This window comes from Coregonus clupeaformis, chromosome 21 (genome assembly GCF_020615455.1).
Source record: "Coregonus clupeaformis isolate EN_2021a chromosome 21, ASM2061545v1, whole genome shotgun sequence".
Lineage (NCBI taxonomy): Eukaryota > Metazoa > Chordata > Actinopteri > Salmoniformes > Salmonidae > Coregonus > Coregonus clupeaformis.
The window spans coordinates 21,056,777-21,081,524 of record NC_059212.1 but is presented as its reverse complement, the minus strand read 5'-3'; the positions used below and the strand labels follow the sequence as shown (position 1 = coordinate 21,081,524).

Below are 24,748 nucleotides of genomic sequence, written 5' to 3'. Positions count from 1 at the left end.
CGCCTGGAAGATGGTTTTATCGTCTGCTGCTTTCATATTGTGAGGAAGTATTCTGTCACGAATACGCAGGGAGTCAGGAAGCAGGTGCAGAAGGAGAATTTAATAACAATGACAGGCAAATTAACAAAACAGGAGATGCGTACTGAACATGAAAGCAAACCAATACTGCCTGATGACTGAGCCTACTGAGGGCTAAATAAAGGGAAGGTAATCAAGGTGATGATGAAGTCCAGTTGTGCGTAATGATGGGGAGCAGGTGTGCGTAATGATGGTTGCCAGGACCGGTGGTTAGTAAACCAACGACGTTGAGCTCTGGAGAGGGGGAGCGGGAGTAGGCGTGACAATAGATCCCAAATTAATACAACCTCTAGCATCAAAAAAACATTTTTAAGCAATGAGGCTTACGCAACAGATCAGAACATTTAGCTTAAAATGTTGCTGGCATGAAGAACATGATTTTGCTTTCTCCTCAATGCTTCCATCCAATCAGATTACACTGGGTCATTTCTGGTGTTTCTCCGCACTTGTTTTGAAGTGACTGGTGCGTTTTCCACTTGTCTGACGTAGAAGATGTCCACTTTGTTTGACTCCGGCTTGACCACAGGTAGTGGTAACCTGGAAAGTCCATCTGCATTGCAGTGCAGCTCAGACTTGCAGTACTTGATGCTGTAGGAGTGTGCTAACAACAAAGCCCAGCTTTTTGTATTCTGCTTGTAGCAAGTGACAAAATCCCAGTATGCGGTCCAAAGATGCTCGTCAGCGGATGATGATTTGTAAGAAGGTGAACTTTCTCCCGTACAGATACAAGTGAAACGTACGTACTCCAAAAACGATGTCTAGGGCTTCTCATTCTATCTGTGCATAGTTACTTTCTGCTTTGTTCAATGTCCTCGATGTGAAAGCATTCGGCTTCTCTTCACCTGAAGGCATGATATTTGATACGACTGCTCCCACACTATATGGACTAGCACCACAAGCTAGTTGGATGGGCAATAAAGGGTTGAAGTATTTCAGTGCCTCAGATTTCATTAGTGTTTCCTTGGTTTTCACGAATGCTTACTCACGTTGGTCTTTCCATTTCCATGTTTTGTCCTGACAAAGCAACTGATGCAGTGGCTTCAGCTTCGTTGCTAACCTCTGACTAAAGCAACCATAGTAATTCAGTAACCCCAGGTAAGAACGTAGTTGGCTCACATTCTGAGGAACCGGGGCATGCAAGATAGCCTTGACCTTGGATGGAGCCAATGTATGACGTATCCAAGGTATTCAACCGATGATTGGAAGAATGCACACTTGTCCTCACGAACGCGCAGTCCATAGTCCTTTAATCTCTGTAAGGTCGCATCCAAGTTCTGGAGACGGTCCTCTTCGTCTTTTCCAGTAAAGAAGATGTCATCCAGGTAGCATTGTACTCCTGGCAAGCCACTCAAGATCTGGTCCATCGCCCTCTGGAACAGCTCTGGCGCACTTGTGATTCCAAAAGGTAGGCAACCGTACCTGAAGAGCGTGTGTCACGACGGTCAGCAGCTTCTTTGACTTTTCATCCACATGCATCTGCAAGTAGGCTTGGCAGAGGTCGATTTTGCTGTACTTTTGACCCCCAGCTAAGCCCATGAAAAAATTGTCGATGTGTAGTAACGGATACTGCTCAGCGGACAATACAGGGTTAACTGTGACTATAAATACTCCACATATCCTGATTCCACCATCCTTCTTAAGGACTGGTACGATGGCTGTTGCCCATTCATTCACGTAGACCAGCTCCATGACTTTGGAAGGTAGGCCTGTGTCTCCACATGTCAATGTACGCACTGATGGCCAGTCCAGTGTGATTTTCTCCAACCACAAACGTCCCAGTAGTGATGGATAGTCCCCTTTCACAACATATGTTTGGGTTTGAGCCACGCGGAGAGGGCGGTGGAGCGTCATACTGGATGCCTGTTTTGTGTGGTGTTCTCAGAACGCCTGCACCTGGCGCGATTGGAGTCCATGCGCGAGTGGGTCGGCCAGGCTCGGGCTCAGGCTGGGGACGAGCTCCCTCCCTCAGGAGTGGTGCGCCAGCGAACAGTTAGTCGCTCTACTGGGCCCAGTACCCCTCGCAGGAAGCGTGGCTGGAGCCACCGCAGGCAGAGCCCATCTGCTGCCAGTCCTAGACGGGGGCAGGAGCCGGACCACTGGGACCACCTTGAACGGAGGGCGCTTCTCCCGGTCTCAAAGGGCAAAGTGGGAGGAGGGTGTGGAGTCCCCCTGGGTGTTGTCCACAATGCTCGAGGGGAACTGACTCCAATTCCAGTGCCGGCACCCGTCCTTCAGGGGCCTTCCTGTCACCACGGTGGCCGACCCCCTGAAGAAGAAAACCCGGCGGCTGGAGATCTCCTCACTCCTGGACAAGGGTGTGAGACATCAGAACGGCTAGGTGGGTTCTACTCCACTTATTTTGTGGTCCCAAAAAGAGACAGAGGGTGTGTCCAAACCTACGAAGGTGGTTTGAAATGTGGCTTGATATACATTACCAGTCAAAAGTTTGGACACACCTACTCATTCAAGGGTTTTTCTTTATTTTTACTATTTTCTACATTGTAGAATAATAGTGAAGACATCAAAACTATGAAATAACACATATGGAATCATGTAGTAACCAAAAAAGTGTTAAACAAATCAAAATATATTTTATATTTGAGATTCTTCAAATAGCCACCCTTTGCCTTGATGACAGCTTTGCACACTCTTGGCATTCTCTCAACCAGCTTCACCTGGAATGCTTTTCCAACAGTCTTGAAGGAGTTCCCACATATGCTGAGCACTTGTTGGCTGCTTTTCCTTCACTCTACCATCCGACTCATCCCAAACCATCTCAATTTGGTTGAGGTCGGGGATTGCGGAGGCCAGGTCATCTGATGCAGCACTCCATCACTCTCCTTCTTGGTAAAATAGCCCTTACACAGCCTGGAGGTGTGTTGGGTCATTGTCCTGTTGAAAAACAAATGATAGTCCCACTAAGCCCAAACCAGATGGGATGGTGTATCGCTGCAGAATGCAGTGGTAGTCATGCTGGTTAAGTGTGCCTTGAGTTCTAAATAAATCACAGACAGTGTCACCAGCAAAGCACCCCCACACCATAACACCTCCTTGCTTTACGGTGGAAACTACACATGCGGAGATTATCCGTTCACCCACACCGCGTCACACAAAGACACGGCGGTTGGAACCAAAAATCTCAAATTTGGACTCCAGACAAAAGGACAAATTTCCACAGGTCTAATGTCCATTGCTTTTGTTTCTTGGCCCAAGCAGGTCTCTTCTTCTTATTGGTGTCCTTTAGTAGTGGTTTCTTTGCAGCAATTTGACCATGAAGGCCTGATTCACACAGTCCCCTCTGAACAGTTGATGTTGAGATGTATCTGTGACTTGAACTCTGTGATGCATTTATTTGGGCTGCAATTTCTGAGGCTGGTAACTCTAATGAACTTATCCTCTGCAGCAGAGGTAACTCTGGGTCTTCCATTCCTGTGGCGGTTCTCATGAGAGCCAGTTTCATCATAGCACTTGGTGGTTTTTGCAACTGCACTTGAAGAAACTTTCAAAGTTCTTGACATTTTCCGTATTGACTGACCTTCATGTCTTAAAGTAATGATGGACTGTCGTTTCTCTTTGCTTATTTGAGCTGTTCTTGACATAATATGGACTTGGTCTTTCACCAAATAGGGCTATCTTCTGTATACCCCCCTACCTTGTCACAACGCAACTGATTGGCTCAAACGCATTAAGACGGAAAGAAATTCTACAAATTAACTTTTAAGAAGGCAGACTTGTTAATTGAAATGCATTCCAGGTGACTACCTCATGAAGCTGGTTGAGAGAATGCCAAGAGTGTGCAAAGCTGTCAACAAGGCAAAGGGTGGCTATTTGAAGAATCTCAAATATAAAATATATTTTGATTTGTTTAACACTTTTTTGGTTACTACATGATTCCATATGTGTTATTTCATAATTTTGATGTCTTCACTATTATTCTACAATGTAAAAAATAGTACAAATAAAGAAAAACCCTTGAATGAGTAGGTGTGTCCCAACTTTTGACTGGTAGTGTATCTGATTCCATGTGCTTGTTGTTGTTCAGACTGCAGGACAAAGAACAGATTTGAATCAGATTTTCCAAAAAAATGGATTTGAGTCACTTCAAACTGCCAATGTGAACAAGGCTTTAGTATCAAGCATTAGTCTTGTCTTGTCATCTTGCCTCAAATGAGGACAATTGCGAGAGGTGGACAATGAGTTCAGAGCTGGTAGCCATTTCTATTTCTGCTAACCAATGACCTCTTCTGGTAATCTGGGGTACTTACAGCTCTATTTAGTGCCAGTCCTTCGTACTTTGTGTCATCACCAGTGTTGTTCTGTGGTAATGCAGACAAACAGAAATCCATGAATTCATGATGTGATGATATGGGCATGTAAACATATGTAATGACTAGGGTCAGGAGTTTTTCACTGACTATGTGAACTGACCAGGAAAAACTCTGGGCCCTCACTCATGACATTTCTAGTACTATTATAATTTGCTGTACCTTTTATTTTATCAGGTAAATTGGTGTACACACAGCAACCTCCAGGAGATTAATTCCAATATGTCTCCTGCAACTCCACCTCCTAGTGAGTGAGTGACCTATAACAGTCGACAATGGGCCTCTGTGAAGGCATATCCATTGGCCCTTTGTAATTACATCTTTAGCAATGGAAATGATTGGTGTGTGACCAGTGACACAATTGCTGCTATTGTAATAAGACAAAGAGTTATCACCCAGTTGAAATTGTCTGCAAATTGCTTCCAGTTGACGGGAGCCCAATAGGATGATCTGAATAACAGCCACACCTCCCATCTCATTAGGCAAGCAATTAGCAAGGCAGATTGTGCCACAGTGGGTTCTAACAATGTAGTAACCTGGTAGGCACAAAGCTAATGGGACTCTTCATTCCCAATACAGACCAAAGCATTGACACACTGAATTAAATAACACGTGTTGAACCGTAACCTCTAAACATTTTGGATGGCTGACATGCGTAGAAAATAAATATTCCTGTATGTGTTCCCCATAAAAATAAGTGAAAATATTTGCAATAACTTTAACAGAGTTTTGATTGAGTGATGAATAGAGGATAAAGTAGTGGCTCTCAGGGTAGGTCATTGTATGGGGGTAACTCACCCCTTCTGCCACCAATGTAGCGCCCACTGCTGTTAATTCATACATCAACTATGAGAGACCATTTTCTCCATATGTTTTCATCTTTGAATCTATACTGAACAAAAATATAAACGCAACATGCAACAATTTCAAAGGTTTTACTGAGTTACAATTCATATAAGGAAATTAGTCAATGTAAATAAATAAATTAGGCCCTAATTTATGGATTTCACATGACTGGGCAAGGGTGCAGCCATGGGTGGGCCTGGGAGGGCATAGGCCCACCCACTTGGCAGCCAGGCCCATCCACTGGGGAGCCAGGCCCAGCCAATCAGAATTAGTTTTTCCTCACAAAGGGGCTTTATTACAGACAGAAATACCCTTCAGTTCCATTAGCAGTCCAGGTGACTGGTCTCAGATGATCCCGCAGGTGAAGAAGCCAGATGTGGAGGTCCTGGACTGGCGTGGTTACACGTGGTATGCAGTTGTGAGGCTGGTTGGACGTACTGCCAAATTCTCTAAAATGACATTGGAGGCAGCTTATGGGAGAGAAATTAACATTAAATGATCTAGCAACAGCTCTGGTGGACATTCCTGCAGTCAGCATGCCAATTGCACGCTCCCTCAAAACTTGAGACATCTGTGCATTCGTGTGACAAAACTGTACAGTTCAAAGTGGCCTTTTATTGTCCTCAGCACAAGGTGCACCTGTGTAATGATCATGCTGTTTAATCAGCTTCTTGATATGCCACCCTTTTCAGGTGGATGGATTATCTTGGCAAAGGAGAAATGCTCACTAACAAGGATGTTAACACATTTGTGCACAAACTTTGAGAGAAATAAGCTTTTTGTGCATATGGAAAATGTCTAGGATTTTTAATTTCAGCTCATGAAACATGGGACCAACACTTTACATGTTGCGTTTATATTTTTGTTCAGTGTATAAGCCTATAGCAAGCCAAATCATCTTGCCAGCTGACTGTCATTATACTATGGATCAGATGTACTGTCCATGTACATAAGAAAAGGGATTGTGGCATCTGCATAACATTAGTGATTACATCTCGTGACAGTCGTCTGGCTCCATATCACACCAGCATAACTATTTTACTGGTATGTGTGGCTGGCTGGCAGTAAGTGTGGAGGGTGGGCGGCAGTGTGCACAACTTGTGTTTAAGTTCCTTGACTGTTGATCCACTTGAGTACACACAAGGAGTGGTTGACCAAACATAGACCTATACTTCAAGTTGGCTTGGTTTCTTGGTATATAGACAAATGTTTTACTTGGTGGTTAGGGAGAGGAATTTAAGCAGAGCACCTTTAAAAAATGGAGCCATAAAACCATTACCATTTTTTCTTCTGGTCTTCGTTGCTCAGTAGTGCATTAAAATTGTGTCATCACAAACTTTCGCAAACTGAATACACCCCTTTTGTTTAATCGCAAACGCTGCTTTGGCATCAGTGGAATCAAAGGGCACAGCGCAGTTGAATATTCAATTGATCCCCGACGGAGTTTTACAAAGAAAAGAGAGAGGGAAAACTCGCTGTTGGATTGATTAATCGGTGATTTATCTTTTTATTTGGCAACGCACCCTCAGTTACTCCAGCCAATCTCTGACAGGTAGGTCGTTATAACTGTTCTTGTTGCAACCGTTTTTACCTAAACTTCTAGTTCTCAATATAAATATTATGTCCTTTATATAGAATCAAAAGTCAACAAGTTTTAAAGATAGATAATTCATATATCTTTTTACATAGGTCAACCAGGAGAAATAGTGTTGCCTATTTGACTTTCCATTAAAAAAACAAAATGCATTGATCTCGTTAATTAATGTAATTATACACTTTTCCCCACAAAGATGATTGTTTATCATGATCACATGATTAACATCCTCACACTGTAGCCTAACTTTTCAGCAATTCTGATGGGTTTTTAATTATTAAAGCCCCCATGTAGTCTTTGTGATTTTATTTTTAAATCATCACTTTATGTCTAATAAATCACTGTGTGCTTATTTAATGAAAATAACTTTTAAAAAAATAAATAATATATATATATATATATATATATATATATTTCCCCACCCCCTTACCCAGATAAACAGTCATTGGTCTATTACAGAGTCAAATATATATAGAGAGAATTCAGCTAGGTTCTAAAACAGCTGCCATGTTAGCACCTTTATTTTTATTTTTATGGTGATGTAACAATATGAGAGCGCCTCCGACAATTCCCTATGAACTGACCCACCATAAACAAGCAAAACAGAGCAGCGAATTTAACAGACATTTTTTTATTGATTAGCATTAGGGATAATGTGTATCCAAGTCTGCACTGTGTTGTGGTGTCAACAAATTGCATATCTGCTTTCACTGGACATCTTCATATGTTTGGAAAACTATCAGAAAGAAACACCACAACGCTTAGCAACGGCTATGAAGGAGAAAATGGCGCTCTCGGAACATTAAGACAGAAACCGCATTGGCCCAACTCTCTATAGAGTACATGGCTCTGGTCTATTATAATCAGTACACATTGTGATGTCATGAGGTGGGCCAAAAGTTCCATCCTACCTGAACAGTCTGAAATTACAGCATTTTTTCCCCTAACAGCTCTTACACATTATCATAATTTTCACAACTTCAGAGTGTCATTTCGACCTAATGTGTAGAAATATAATTTTTAAAAGGCAGTGGCTACGAATACAACGTTTTTTCCCCACTGTCAATTCAACAGCGATCTATACCTTATATATATATATATATATCAATTGAAATGATGTGGAAACAACGTTGATTCAACCAGTGTGTGCCCAGTGGGTAAGGATCCGAATGTGTTCTTTTACACACACATTCAAGTTTCTGTTTTTACTCTATGCTTTTCTCACCCTCTTCTGAACCATCAACACATTTGATGGACATTATGATGTAGCCTATGTCTCTGTCTCCTATTTCTGAACAGCTGAAATAAAAACTTGGTGGCGATTTGAATGAACATTCCCCCAAAATATACACTGATCAAAAAAATAAAGGGAACACTAAAATAACACATCCTAGATCTGAATTAATGAAATAATCTTATTAAATACTTTTTTCTTTACATAGTTGAATGTGCTGACATCAAAATCACACAAATATTATCAATGGAAATCAAATTTATCAATCCATGGAGGTCTGGATTTGGAGTCACCCTCAAAATTAAAGTGGAAAACCACACTACAGGCTGATCCAACTTTGATGTAATGTCCTTAAAACAAGTCAAAATGAGGCTCAGTAGTGTGTGTGGCCTCCACGTGCCTGTATGACCTCCCTACAATGCCTGGGCATGCTCCTGATGAGGTGGCGGATGGTCTCCTGAGCGATCTCCTCCCAGACCTGGACTAAAGCATCCGCCAACTCCTGGACAGTCTGTGGTGCAACGTGGCGTTGGTGGATGGAGCGAGACATGATGTCCCAGATGTGCTCAATTGGATTCAGGTCTGGGGAACGGCGGGCCAGTCCATAGCATCAATGCCTTCCTCTTGCAGGAACTGCTGACACACTCCAGCCACATGAGGTCTAGCATTGTCTTGCATTAGGAGGAACCCAGGGCCAACCGCACCAGCATATGGTCTCACAAGGGGTCTGAGGATCTCATCTCGGTACCTAATGGCAGTCAGGCTACCTCTGGCGAGCACATGGAGGGCTGTGCGGCCCCCCAAAGAAATGCCACCCCACACCATGACTGACCCACCGCCAAACCGGTCATGCTGGAGGATGTTGCAGGCAGCAGAACGTTCTCCACGGCGTCTACAGACTCTGTCACGTCTGTCACATGTGCTCAGTGTGAACCTGCTTTCATCTGTGAAGAGCACAGGGCGCCAATCTTGGTGTTCTCTGGCAAATGCCAAACGTCCTGCACGGTGTTGGGCTGTAAGCACAACCCCCACCTGTGGACGTCGGCCCTCATACCACCCTCATGGAGTCTGTTTCTGACCGTTTGAGCAGACACATGCACATTGTGGCCTGCTGGAGGTCATTTTGCAGGGCTCTGGCAGTGCTCCTCCTGCTCCTCCTTGCACAAAGGCGGAGGTAGCAGTCCTGCTGCTGGGTTGTTGCCCTCCTACGGCCTCCTCCACGTCTCCTGATGTACTGACCTGTCTCCTGGTAGCGCCTCCATGCTCTGGACACTACGCTGACAGACACAGCAAACCTTCTTGCCACAGCTCGCATTGATGTGCCATCCTGGATGAGCCGCACTACCTGAGCCACTTGTGTGAGTTGTAGACTCCGTCTCATGCTACCACTAGAGTGAAAGCACCGCCAGCATTCAAAAGTGACCAAAACATCAGCCAGGAAGCATAGGAACTGAGAAGTGGTCTGTGGTCACCACCTGCAAAACCAGTCCTTTATTGGGGGGTGTCTTGCTAATTGCCTATAATTTCCACCTGTTGTCTATTCCATTTGCGCAACAGCATGTGAAATTTATTGTCAATCAGTGTTGCTTCCTAAGTGGACAGTTTGATTTCACAGAAGTCTGATTGACTTGGAGTTACATTGTGTTGTTTAAGTGTTCCCTTTATTTTTTTGAGCAGTGTATATGATGATTATCTGTCTGTTGTAACAGATATTGCTGTAGCACAAGCATGACACAGTCTACACATTGCATTGGGACAAAACTACCAGCATTTTGTGTGATGATGTAATCTTTATAGTTATGCTGCAATCAGTGGAGGCTGCTGAGGGGAGGACAGCTCATAATAATGGTTGGAATGGAGTAAATGGAATGGCATCAAACCATGTGTTTGATATATTTGATACCATTCCACTGACTCCGCTCCAGATATTACCACGAGCCCGTCCTCCCCAATTAAGGTGCCACCAACCTCCTGTGGCTGCCATATAGCCAGAGTTGCTGAAAAAGGAACTCTGCTTCCCAATAGCCAATGTTTGCACATTAAATCGCTATTGGCTGCCTGTCTTGCTTGTTGATATGCTGTGTACATACACTGAGTATACAAAACATTAAGAACACCTGCTCCATGACATCGACTGACCAGGTGAATCCAGGTAAAAGCTATGATCCCTTATTGATGTCACTTGTTAAATCCACTTCAATCAGTGTAGATGAAGGGGAGGAGACAGGTTAAAGAAGGATTTTTAAGCCTTGACACAATTGAGACATGGATTGTGTATGTGTGCCATTCAGAGGGTGAATGGGCAAGACAAAACATTTAAGTGCCTTTGAACAGGGTATGGTAGTAGGTGCCAGGCGCACCGGTTTGTGTCAAGAACTGCAACGCTGCTGGGTTTTTCACACAACAGTTTCCTCTGTGTATCAAGAATGGTCCACCACCCAAAGGACATCCAGCCAACTTGACACAACTGTGGGAAGCATTGGAGTCAACATGGGCCAGCATCCCTGTTGAATGCTTTCGACACCTTGTAGAGTCCATGCCCCGACGAATTGAGGCTGAGGCAACTCAATATTAGGAAGGTGTTCCTAATGTATGTTATGCTCATTGTATTGCTTGCCTAAATAGCTGCATGTAGGCTAACTCCACTCCTGAAAAAATAACATGAAATCGCTAGACTGCCTGTTGTGTCACGGTTATGTTTGCTTTGGCTACTGTTACAACAGACAAAGAACTACGTTTGTTCGAACAAGTGGCAGCGGAATCACGGGGTGAGGGAGCACTGAGCAGCAGCTGAAAGGACTCGGAGGGGGAAGCATACCAGAGGATCGTGCGCATGCACAGAAATCTCTTTATCTTTAGTCCAAAACTTCTGGGTTCCCGAAAATCCAGAACCACAGCCACTCTGATAATGTTTTGGGGAAAATCACGTTTTTAACTGCACTGCCCCTTTAAATCAAAGACGCCTGCAAAACAGACACTTATTACCTGGGTTGCTCCACGAAATTAGTCAATTTTGGGTAGTGTAACTTGGTAAAAAAAACGTTTGATTTCACCTAATTTGAACATTCTGTGATGAAGAGCACATGTTAAGCTTAGTAAAATACATTTTCCTATTAGGTAAGTACAGTTGAAGTCAGAAGTTTACATACACCTTAGCCAAATACATTTAAACTCAGTTTTTCACAATTCCTGACATTTAATCCTAGTAAAAATTCCCTGTCTTAGGTCAGTTAGGATCACCACTTTATTTTAAGAATGTGAAATGTCAGAATAATAGTAGAGAGAATGATTTATTTCAGCTTTTATTTCTTTCATCACATTCCCAGTGGGTCAGAAGTTTACATACATTCAATTAGTATTTGGTAGCGTTGCCTTTAAATTGTTTAACTTGGGTCAAACGTTTTGGGTAGCCTTCCACAAGCTTCCCACAATAAGTTGGGTGAATTTTGGCCCATTCCTCCTGACAGAGCTGGTGTAACTGAGTCAGGTTTGCAGGCCTCCTTGCTCGCACACGCTTTTTCAGTTCTGCCCACACATTTTCTATAGGATTGAGGTCAGGGCTTTGTGATGGCCACTCCAATACCTTGACTTTGTTGTCCTTAAGCCATTTTGCCACAACTTTGGAAGTATGCTTGGGGTCATTGTCCATTTGGAAGACCCATTTGCGACCAAGCTTTAACTTCCTGACTGATGTCTTGAGATGTTGCTTCAATATATCCACATCATTTTCCTTCCTCATGATGCCATCTATTTTGTGAAGTGCACCAGGCAGGCCCTCCTGCAGCAAAGCACACCCACAGCATGATGCTGCCACCCCCGTGCTTCACGGTTGGGATGGTGTTCTTCGGCTTGCAAGTACCCCCTTTTTCCTCCAAACATAATGGATGGTCATTATGGCCAAACAGTTCTAATTTTGTTTCATCAGACCAGAGGACATTTCTCCAAAAAGTACGGTCTTTGTCCCCATGTGCAGTTGCAAACCGTAGTCTGGCTTTTTTATGGGGGTTTTGGAGCAGTGGCTTCTTCCTTGCTGAGCGGCCTTTCAGGTTATGTTGATATAGGACTCGTTTTGCTGTGGATATAGATACTTTTGTACCTGTTTCCTCCAGCATCTTCACAAGGTCCTTTGCTGTTGTTCTGGGATTGATTTGCACTTTTCGCACCAAAGTACGTTCATCTCTAGGAGACAGAACGCGTCTCCTTCCTGTGCAGTATGACGGCTGCGTGGTCCCATGGTGTTTATACTTGCGTACTATTAATTGTACAGATGAACGTGGGACCTTCAGTTGTTTGGAAATTGCTCCCAAGGATGAACCAGACTTGTGGAGGTCTACAATTTTTTTTCTGAGGTCTTGGCTGATTTCTTTTGATTTTCCCATGATGTCAAGCAAAGAGGCACTGAGTTTGAAGGTATGCCTTGAAATACATCCACAGGTACACCTCCAATTGACTCAAAGGATGTCAATTAGCCTATCAGAAGCTTCTAAAGCCATGACATAATTTTCTGGAATTTTCCAAGCTGTTTAAAGGCACAGTCAACTTAGTGTATGTAAACTTCTCACCCACTGGAATTGTTATACAGTGAATTATAAGTGAAATAATCTGTCTGTAAACAATTGTTGGAAAAATTACTTGTGTCATGCACAAAGTAGATATCCTAACCAACTTGCCAAAACTATAGTTTCTTAACAAGAAATTTGTGGAGTGGTTGAAAAACGAGTTTTTATGACTCCAACCTAAGTGTATGTAAACTTCCGACTTCAACTGTATCTATTAGGTGCCAATTAAAGTAACAGGGTTGATGATTTCATCTTAAATCAGCCATAAATCCCCTTGTGACAGGGGGAATGGAAGCTTGTTGTGTGCAACAGGGAGGGGCAATTGAATCACTAATCACATGAACTAAATAATAATTGAATCACTAATCACATGTAATAAATAATAATCTTCAGAAATTACTTTGTCAAAGCAACAAAATAACTAGGGCTTTACAATGATGGCAAAAACATGGAGACATTTTGAGGTTAAGTGGATAAAAATCTTCCTAGGATTCAAAAAGCTGAATCTTGGCACTTAAGCAAGTCTTTATTCATATAAAATATCAGATTTATTGCATTTTCCATGTGATCTATATTAAAGGGCACTTCATTTAATATAACAGGCTATTAAAATTCATTACTGGTGTACAATTTCTACTTAAAATATCAAAAGGGACTCATTTCGTGGAACGAACCACCTGTATTGCTGCTACTACACATATTACCTGCTATGTCAACATTCTCTTGAAGATGACACAAAACATTCATAGCATAGTCACACTGTCAGACTGACATCCATGATTCACAAATTCAACTCAAATCAATGATATATCATTAAGCCACTTATCCCTCTTCACGCCTTCATCCAGCATGGACCTCTTGCCAGATCTGTGGAGGCATGAGTACTGGCTGCCTCCTGGGATCACCTGGAGAGACATGGAGCAGATGGAGGAGTATCCGTGTCCCCGTGATCTGCTGTTCGCCTTGCCTCTGGCTTTAGGGTTCATTGTCCTCCGTCTAGTATTTGACAGGTAACCTTTTTGGAACTACTGTATGGACTACATCTTGGATACGATCTTGGTTTGCAACAATATTTTGGCCAGTAAGCAACAAGAATGTGTGTCTGAAATATGAATCAGTGACAGTTAAAAGGGGGAAGATTCAACTCACACAATGGAACAATCTGATTGTACGGATATGTGAAACTGCACCCTTTCACTGAAATTAAGTGAAAGGGTGAAAATGTTTGATTAATGGCATCAAGTATTTTTATAGTTGAAGAATAGCATGATTCCTCCGCAGTGTGACTGTTACGCAGCACGGATTTGATTGAATTCTTGATTAAGTCTTGTCATGCACCATCACCCGACAACAAGCAGTAGCAGTGAAATTAAATCCCCATTGGAGGAAGCTGTATTGTTGGTTGACCTGTATGCCTGCAGGTGCTTTGGCGGGTATTGTTGGCGGTAGCGCAGGCCAGTTGGGAATAATAGAGAGAGGAGGTGTCAGCACTTTGCTGAAAGAGAGAGCAGCAGCAGGTAGAGTGGAGAGAGGGTGGGCTCTGTTGCTACAGAAGCCGTTTCCTACGGTAACCAGACTGATCCCCATACGTTTTCTCCGACCTACTAAATGGCTTAAAGAGGTTGTTACAGCAACACATAGACAAGTTTCAAGTTAAAGTTTTATTAGTCGTATGTACAGCATACACATAATAATAATAACAATAATAAAAGACAAGCACAGATATTCTGTATAGTACAGACATGCTGTGAGCACACACCACGCACGCACACACACACACACACACACACACACACACACACACACAATGTATAGATTATCAAAGAACTATAGAAACACGCCTATTTTCATATTGCCATTAGTAATACTACACCTCTTGCTGTGAAGATCAACATTTGCGCTTATGGTTTCCTCACCCCTAGGGTTGTGGCTCCCCCCTTGGGCAGATGTGTGGGGTTGAAGAACAGATTGTGCATGGCTGTCGCTCCCTCCACAAAGCTTGAGTCCTTCTACACCCAACAAAACCGACAACCATCTCAGGTTAGTGTCAGAGACATCAAACTCTGATAATGGTATATGCCAGTCTTTATCTCTTACATCAACATAGCTGCTGGAAGTGTTTGCACTGTGGGAATGGAAGGGTGACGGGGATATGATTGCTATGATAGGGAAACAGATCATGTACAAGCATCCTGGTCTACGAGTTCCTGGAAAATGTTGATACAGGTGCATAACCACAGAATAAAATTACTGTGAATAGTAACAGATTACAAATAGGTTTGGCCATATTGGACAAATAAATAATGACTTTTGGTGGGAGCTGTAGTATTATATTTACAGCTGTAATAATGTTCTGTCTATATACCTTCATATTTAGAGTGATATCATCAGTCTAATGGCACAATGTGACAAAACCCAGAGACAAATTGAGACCTGGTTTCGTCACCGAAGAAACCAAGACAGGCCCAGCTACACCAAGAGGTTCTGCGAGGCTTGGCAAGTCCTTTCTTTACCAAGCAAAGGGTTTTTGCCCTTTCGTTTAGCTTCATTCACTTGTATGACCAAATTAGTTTGATTATTTAATTTAACCTTCATTTAACCAGTCAGTTAAGAACAGATTCTTGTTTATTTACAATGACGCCCTGGTCACCAGGAAAAGGACTGTGAAATTCAATGATATTTGATGTCATTCCATTTTCACGTTGCTAATGCAGTTCTAGTTGTAAGACCTTAAAGGGCAATTCCACCACTTTTCAATATAATTTTCATTATTTCCAGCACAATACCAGTGTCTACATATGAGAAAACGTCACATTTCTATGTTTTGTGGAAAAAAATATGAAGTTAAAAAGCTCTACCTGATATTTTTTTAAATCACTGTTTTATTACTTTTAATCCTACCCTGTGATGTCACAGAGAAGGGCCTTTCTTCTTATCTTTTTAACCACAGATCATAGAAACGCGCTGTTTTCACATATGTAGACACTGGTTTGGTGCTGGAGATAATGAATATGAGGTTGAAAAGTGATGGAATTGCCCTTTAAATTGTAACTAAAACCTGTGTCATTTTGCAGTTGGAGGTTTTTCTTCTACCTCATAGCGTTCCTAGCTGGACTCACAACTTTGATCGATGTGAGTATTAGTATGAACCACAACCCTACAGACCTGGGTTCAAATACATGTGTATTTGATTATGTGTTATTTATGTAATTATGTATTTGTATTTGAGTATTTTCAAATAATGTGGCCCGAATCAACTACTTCTATTGGAAGTATTTGAAAGTATTTTCAATTACTTTCAAATAAACTGCCAACTATTTGAAAGTATTTTCAAATACTTAATTCCAAATATAATATTTAAATACCAAGCAGACCTGGTTCAAATGCATGGGAGTATATTAATATTTGTATAAATAATGTGTATTTGAGTATTTTCAATAACTGCCATTACTTTGCAAGTTTATTTCCAAATACATTACCATTCAAAAGTTTGGGGTCACTTAGAAATGTCCTTGTTTTCGAGTGTCCATTAAAATAACATCAAATTGATCAGAAATACAGTGTAGACATTGTTAATGTTGTAAATGGCTATTGTAGCTGGAAACGGCCCATTATCAGCAACCATCAGTCCTGTGTTCCAATGGCACGTTGTGTTTGCTAATCCAAGTTTATCATTTTAAAAGGCTAATTGATCATTAGAAAACCCTTTTTCAATTATGTTAGCACAGCTGAAAACTGTTGTGCTGATTAAAGAAGCAATAAAACTGGCCTTCTTGAGACTAGTTGAGTATCTGGAGCATCAGCAATTGTGGGTTCGATTACAGGCTCAAAATGGCCAGAAACAAATAACTTTCTTCTGAAACTCGTCAGTCTATTCTTGTTCTGAGAAATGAAGGCTATTCCATGCGAGAAATTGCCAAGAAACTGAAGATCTCGTACAACGCCGTGTACTACTCCCTTTACAGAACAGCGCAAACTGGCTCTAACCAGAATAGAAAGAGGAGTGGGAGGCCCCGGTGCACAACTGAGCAAGAGGACAAATACATTAGAGTGTCTAGTTTGAGAAACAGGTCGTCATCTGGCAGCTTCACTATATAGTACCCGCAAAACACCAGTCTCAATGTCAACAGTGAAGAGGCGACTCCGGGATGCTGACCTTCTAGGCAGAGGTGAAAAGAAAAAGCCATATCTCAGACTGGCCAATAAAAAGAAAAGATTAAGATGGGTAGTCTGATATATGGCTTTTCTTTGCAACTCTGCCTAGAAGGTCAGCATCCCAGAGTCGTCTCTTTGTCACAAACAACAGGTGTAGGCTAACAGTGAATGCTTACTTACGGATCCTTTTCCAACAATGCAGAGTTAAAGATTGATTTTTTAAATAAAACAAATATATAACTTGTGTTTTCAAATAAAATAAATATCAAAATACTTACAGTACCAGTCAAAGGTTTGGACATACCTACTCATTCCATGGTTTGTCTTTATTTTTACTATTTTCTACATTGTAGAATAATAGTGAAGACATCAAAACTATGAAATAACACATATGGAATCATGTAGTAACCAAAAAAGTGTTAAACAAATCTAAATATATTTTAAATTTGAGATTCTTCAAAGTAGCCACCCTTTGCCTTGATGACAGCTTTGCACACTCTTGGCATTCCCTCAACCAGCTTCACCTGGAATGCTATTCCAACATTCTTGAAGGAGTTCCCACATACACTGAGCACTTGTTGGCTGCTTTTCCTTCACTCTGTGGTCCAACTCATCCCAAACCATCTCAATTGGGTTGTCGGGTGATTGTGGAGGCCAGGTCATCTGATGCAGCACTCCATCACTCTCCTTCTTGGTAAAATAGCCCTTACACAGCCTGGAGGTGTGTTGGGTCATTGTCCTGTTGAAAAACAAATGATAGTCCCACTAAGCCCAAACCAGATGGGATGGCGTGTCGCTGCAGAATGCTGTGGTAGCCATGCTGGTTAAGTGTGGCTTGAATTCAAAATACTTTTTAGGTTACTAAATGATTACATATGTGTTATTTCATAGTTTTGATGTCTTCACTATTATTCTACAATGTAGAAAATAGTAAAAAAATAAAGAAGAACCCTTTTGACTGGTACTGTACTTCCAAATGTCTTTCAAAGTAATTTAAATAACGTAAATAGTTTTTGAACCCAGGTCTGTTCAGGTCACATTGGCTTCATCTGCATGAGAAACTTGTTTATTCCAACCTCCTTTCCCTTTAGAGATCCTGGTTTTGGGACCAGAGAGAATGCTGGACAGGTTATCCACAACAAGTAAGCTCACATGTTCTGTTTTCCCTTCAATCTATGTCTATACCCTCTACCTTTATACCCCTATACCTTTTAACTTACAGAGCACTAATATTTACGGTGCCTTCAGAAAGTATTCACACCCCTTAACTTTTTCCACATTTTGTTGTGTTACAAAGTGGGATTAAAATGGCTTTAATAGTCATTTTTTGTTAATGATCTACACAAAATACTCTGTAATGTCAAAGTGGAAGAAAAATATATAGTATAGTAAAAACTATATATATAAAAAAGAAAACACTATTATAGATAAGTATCCAACCCCCTGAGTCAATACATATTGGAATCACCTTTGGCAGCGATTACAGCTGTGAGTCTTTTTGGGTAAGTCCCATTATTCTTTTAAAGATTCTTCAAGCTCTGTCAAGTTGGTTGTTGATCGCTAGACAGCCATTTTCAAGTCTTGCCATAGATTTTCAAGCCGATTTAATTGAAAACTGTATCTAGGCCACTCAGGAACATTCAATGTCGTCTTGGTAAGCAACTCCAGTGTATATTTGGCCTTGTATTTTAGGTGATTGTCCTGCTGAAAGGTGAATTTGTCTCCCAGTGTCTGTTGGAAATCAGACTGAAACAGGTTTTCCTCTAGGATTTTATCCTAAAAATGTCTCTAGTCCTTGCCAAAGAAAAGCATACACATAACATGATGCAGCCACCACCATGCTTGAAAATTTGAGGAGTGGTACTCAGTGATGTGTTGTGTTGGATTTGCGCCAAATGTAACGGTTTTATTCAGGACATAAAGTTATTTTGTTGCAGTTTTACTTTAGTGCCTTATTGCATGTTTTGGAATATTTGTATTCTATACAGGCTTCCTTCTTTTCACTCTGTCATTTAGGTTAGTATTGTGGAGTAACTACAATGTTGTTGATCCATCCTCAGTTTTCTCCTATCACAGCCATTAAACTCTGTAACTGTTTGAAAGTCACCTGTCCTCATGGTGAAATCCCTGAGCGGTTTCCTTCCTCTCCGGCAACTGAGTTAGGAAGGACGACTGTATCTTTGGAGTGACTGGGTGTATTGATACACCATCCAAAGTGTAATTAATAACTTCACCATACTCAAAGGGATATTCAATGTCTGCTTTTTTATTTTTACCCATCTACCAATAGTTGCCCCTCTTTAAGAGGCATTGGAAAACCTCCCTGGTGTTTGTGGTTGAATCTGTGTTTGAAATTCACTGCTTGACTGAGGGACCTTACATATAACTGTATGTGTGGGGTACAGAGATGAGGTACTCATAAAAAAATCATGTTAAACACTATTATTGCACACAGAGTGAGTCCATGCAACTTATTATGTGACTTGTTAAAAGGTTACTTCTACTTCCCCAGAGTCAGATGAACTTGTGGATACAATTTTTATGTCTTTGTGTCCAGTATGAAGGAAGTTAGAGGTAGTTTCGCGAACCAATACTAACTACATTGCCTTGCAAAAGTATTCATCCTCCTTGGCGTTTTTCCTATTTTGTTGCATTACAACCTGTAATTTAAATGGATTTCTATTTAAATTTCATGTAATGGACATACACAAAATAGTCCAAATTGGTGAAGTGAAATGAAAAAAATTACTTGTTTCAAAAACTATAAAAATAAATAACGGAAAAGTGGTGCGTGCATATGTATTCACCCCCTTTGCTATGAAGCCCCTAAATAAGATCTGGTGCAACCAATTACCTTCAGAAATCACATAATTAGTTAAATAAAGTCCACCTGTGTGCAATCTAAGTGTCACATGATCTCAGAATATATACACACCTGTTCTGAAAGGCCCCAGAGTCTGAAACACCACTAAGCAAGGGACACCACGACTTTGAACATCCCACGGAGCACCATTAAATCCATTATTAGAAAAATGAAAGAATATGGCACCACAACAAACCTGCCAAGAGAGGGCCGCCCACCAAAACTCACGGACCAGGCAAGGAGGGCATTAATCAGAGAGGCAACAAAGACACCAAAGATAACCCTGAAGGAGCTGCAAAGCGCCACAGCGGAGATTGGAGTATCTGTCCATAGGACCACTTTAAGCTGTACACTCCACAGAGCTGGGCTTTACAGAAGAGTGACCAGAAAAAAGCCATTGCTTAAAGAAAAAAATAAGCAAACACGTTTGGTGTTCGCCAAAAGGCATGTGGGAGACTCCCCAAACATATGGAAGAAGATACTCTGGTCAGATGAGACTAAAATTGAGCTTTTTGGCCATCAAGGAAAACGCTATGTCTGGCACAAACCCAACACCTCTCATCACCCCGAGAACACCATCATCATGTTTTTCATCAGCAGGGACTGGGAAACTGGTCAGAATTGAAGGAACGATAGATGGCGCTAAATACAGGGAAATTCTTGAGGGAAACCTGTTTCAGTCTTCCAGAGATTTGAGACTGGGACGGAGGTTCACCTTCCAGCAGGACAATGACCCTTAAGCAACACTTGAGTGGTCTAAGGGGAAACATTTAAATGTCTTGGAATGGCCTAGTCAAAGCCCACACCTCAATCCAATTGAGAATCTGTGGTATGACTTAAAGATTGCTGTACACCAGCGGAACCCATCCAACTTGAAGGAGCTGGAGCAGTTTTGCCTTGAAGAATGGGCAAAAATCCCAGTGGCTAGATGTACCAAGCTTATAGAGACATACCCCAAGAGACTTGCAGCTGTAATTGCTGCAAAAGGTAGCTCTACAAAGTATTGACTTTGGGGGTGAATAGTTATGCACGCTCAATTTTTCTGTTTTTTTGTCTTATTTCTTGTTTGTTTCACAAAAAAATGATTTTGCATCTTCAAAGTGGTAGGCATGTTGTGTAAATCAAATGATACAACCCCCCAAAAAATCTATTTTAATTCTGGTTGTAAGGCTACAAAATAAAATGCCAAGGGGGTGAATACTTTCGCAAGCCACTGTAGCGTTAGCGCAATGACTTGAAGTCTTTGTGTATCTGCTTGACTGGAAGTCTATAGGTACCTGCTAGCAGCTATTGATTCAAGACATTTCAGCTTTCAATTTGTTATTAATTAGAAAAATGTCTAAAACCATCATTCCACTTTCACATTATAAGGTATTGTGTGTAGGCCAGTGACACAAAATCTCAATCCATTTTAAATTCAGGCTGTAACAACAAAATGTGGAAAAAGTTTTAGGGGTGTGAATACTTTCTGAAGGCACTGTACATTTCTGTACTGTTTTTGTCCCTTTAGTGTACATTACATAGGCTATACTTTATACCAACAATGATATGACCAACTACAGAATGAAATTATTCTCTGTTAGATCATGTCCATACTGTATCTCTGACAATCAAAAACCAGGTGCCGAGTCGTGATGGAACAAGGCCCTACCTAAGTATGAGGATGTACAGTATGGTTCATTCTGGTTTGGAATTCCCACTCATTAATTTTCCCATTCATTTGGCGGTGGACAAAGACATTCCGCTCAAAACATTCCGCTCAAAACAATGGCTCGTTGTCATCAGCAAAAATAACATTCTGCACACTTTAACTGTATAATCCCAAGTGTGCTTATTAAGGTTGTGAATCTTATTTTTTACGGATGAAAATGTATATTTTCCTTGATATTCAGCACCGGTACATAGCCAGTGGATGTGCATTTGTTATACCCAATCATAGTCAACAGTGTATTTCCCTATCCTCTGCAGCCAATTGAGAGGGCCCACTTCTGGTACTACCAGCTGGAGCTGGGCTTCTACCTCTCCCTTCTTCTCTGTGTCTCTGTGGACGTCAAGAGGAAAGTAAGTCCCTTCATCTGCCTGCTCCTCACTTCCTGCCAGGACCATGATAATAAGCAGTCCCCATTTATCACACTTACTAGTAGAGAAGAGCAAGGATCAGGGTGCGACATTATTTGCGCTCCCTCATATTTCATACATGATCAGCTCTACTGGCTTTTCCGCTATTTAAAGATACTATACATGTTACTTGGATTCCGGTTAATAATAGACTCAAAGACCTGTTGGGTGAATGGATAATCTATTTCAAAACTCACATTTCTTCCTCAGAGAAATAAAGGGTCAACATGGTCTTTCAATGATTTAATCCCTGGGATGAATAGTCATTGAGATCATGTTGAACAAATACGGTATAGTATTCTAAAGCGAAGATTTTGGTATTCCCCAGAAAGGTTTCTTCATTTTTGGATATAGAGTACATAAAGTCATACTTTTGCCATTAGCTATTACATTACTCGACTTTAAAACTTTGCTCTCTCATTTCCAGGATTTCAAGGAGCAGGTGATTCACCACATTGTCACCATCTTCCTGCTTGGTTTCTCCTACTGTTCCAACTATGTACGGATAGGCACTCTGGTGATGCTGCTTCACGACTCCTCTGACTTCCTCCTAGAGGTAAGAGCTGGATCACAGCCCAGCCAATCTCCCCATTAACATCAGTCTGTATATCCTAAGATATTCAATATCATGTATTTCACTTAGGACTGGTGAAATGCACTGCACCTAAACAGGTTAGCGCTTGTCCGACGTGTGGATAAAATGCGTCTCTTTTTTCCCTACTGGTCTCGCTTGTGAAATGTATTTTTGTCATTGAGGGTCAATGAGGAACATAATGGTCAAATTAGCATGGCATGTCTTATGACTCTCTAGCCCTGTTTATACCTGGTTCTAATTTGCGTCCTTTGTCCTGATATTGGACAGAGAAACCATTTAAACCATCATTATTCCACCCTCTAAAATCATTAACAGGTGGCACCATTGACTGATTACATCAATATGTGTCTTACAATAAATAAATAAATATTATTTTGAAAGAATAGCTGTGAAATCATTTGCATAAAGGAAGGGACCAGGAAATCTGCTCACAATGCAGACACAGTGGACGGATAACAGACACATTTTAATTCCATGTGTAGACACATTTCTGGAAATGTGGGCACAATCAGAATATAGACAAGATCAGGACAAAGGACCCATGTTAGCACCAGGTATAAACGGGGCTTCTTATTCATAGTCAGACATTAGTGGGACCTTGGTTTACCTGCAGTGCCAGGAATGTGAACCAGTCTGTCAATTATCATTCATTACCAATAGAGAGAGAATACCAAAGAGACCAAAAGCTGTGTGTAATGAATTTTATGCACATTCATACATAAAAGCCTCATCACCTAATTTATTCCAATAGAAACACATTTCAATGTTAGCATTTGTTTGCATTAGGGATCCATCTTAGAATATCTTACTGTTTTTACAGTCTGCCAAGATGTTCAACTATGGCACGGGCTGGAGGAAGACGTGCGACACGTTATTTGTCATTTTTGCTGCTGTCTTCCTGGTGACTCGCCTGGTGGTGTTTCCCAGCAAGTAAGACCAACTCAGTGGTATCTCTTAGTTCTAAATGTTTTTTCATGACATTATAATACAATTAAGATTATGTGCAATTGTGAATTTATTAGTATTGATAGTGAATGCTACACTACTTTTCATTGGTTACCTAATTGTATCAAATCGACTTTATTGGCCATCTAATACACAACAATGTTTGTTCAAGCAACAATTTAGTTAACAAAATGTCTTAGAATATAATGGTTTACATATTTACATTTTAGTCATTTAGCAGACGCTCTTATCCAGAGCGACTTACAGTTAGTGAATACATTTTTTTTTTATACTGGCCCCCCGTGGGAATCGAACCCACAACCCTGGCGTTGCAAACGCCATGCTCTATCAACTGAGCTACATCCCTGCCGGCCATTCCCTCCCCTACCCTGGACGACGCTGGGCCAATTGTGCGCCGCCCATGAGTCTCCCGGTCGCGGCCGGCGGCGACAGAGCCTGGATTCGAACCAGGATCTCTAGTGGCACAGTTAGCACTGCGATGCAGTGCCTTAGACCACTGCGCCACTCGGTTTACAACTGGGATATATTGACTCTAATCATTGCATTACTTGCTTCCTCTTCCCCTCCCTGCCCTGATTTCTAGAATAATCCACACAACCCTTGTGTTGTCCATGGAAGTCTTTGAACCCTTCGCTGGCTACTACTTTTTCAACATTCTACTGATGGTGCTACAAGCACTTCATGTCTTCTGGGCCTTGTTAATCCTACGGATGGCCAACAAGTTTCTATTCTTGGGCAAGGTGAGTATATGCAGTCACAAAATGACCAGGAAACAAGTAGCCCATCACGTTTCATGAGTGTTCATGATGTGTATATTTTTGTGTCTTTAGCTGGATAAAGATGAACGCAGTGATGAAGAGAGTGAGCTGGAAGAGGGGGAGGAGGAAGACGAAGATGGGGAGTGTTGTTGGGAGAGAAGTAAAGAAGCCCTGAACTCCAAACTGAAAATGCTAAGCAATAGCTTTGTCTTAAACAACCTTACCAATCACAGAGCTGCTATTGTGAGCAAGATGCGCAAAGCGAGGTAGAATTATGAATTTAGACAGAGTGATTGTTTTCTGTCAACAATTAAGTTACATTATAGACCAGTTCGAATAGAGTACTTTTTCTCCATCTGGGCAGGGGCGGTGTGTTCAATAGGGCGATATGGGCGACGCACTGCCAAACGGGAAAAGGAAGGGATTTTTTTTCTAATCAATTATATCACGGCAACAGTAGTTATCAGTGTTGTAATCTAGACGTCTGATCTGCCACAGTGCCACTAAATGTCCAATCAGGCTAAAGTCGTGCTTCAAATGGCCCCCCCCCCCTTTTGGGGCGATTTCAGTCAGGTTGAAAATCGCCCAGAAGTCTGTCATAGACTCCCATGTAAAATCTATTTTTTTCAAATATCAGAGCTTTCAATACAATCTCTA

General features: G+C 41.5%; 1 protein-coding gene across 1 annotated transcript; it reads left to right on the top strand.

Moving 5' to 3' along the window:
• The first annotated feature begins 6,625 nt into the window (after positions 1 to 6,625).
• LOC121534588 (ceramide synthase 2-like) lies at positions 6,626 to 24,520 on the top strand. Its single transcript, XM_041841169.2, has 11 exons — positions 6,626 to 6,801; positions 13,485 to 13,646; positions 14,559 to 14,676; positions 15,014 to 15,132; positions 15,705 to 15,768; positions 17,883 to 17,933; positions 21,623 to 21,715; positions 22,200 to 22,328; positions 23,188 to 23,297; positions 23,917 to 24,073; positions 24,164 to 24,520. Exons 2-11 carry the CDS (start codon positions 13,486 to 13,488, stop codon positions 24,359 to 24,361), a joined length of 1,200 nt encoding a protein of 399 aa, XP_041697103.2. The 5' UTR covers positions 6,626 to 6,801; position 13,485; the 3' UTR covers positions 24,362 to 24,520.
• The last annotated feature ends 228 nt before the right edge of the window (positions 24,521 to 24,748 follow it).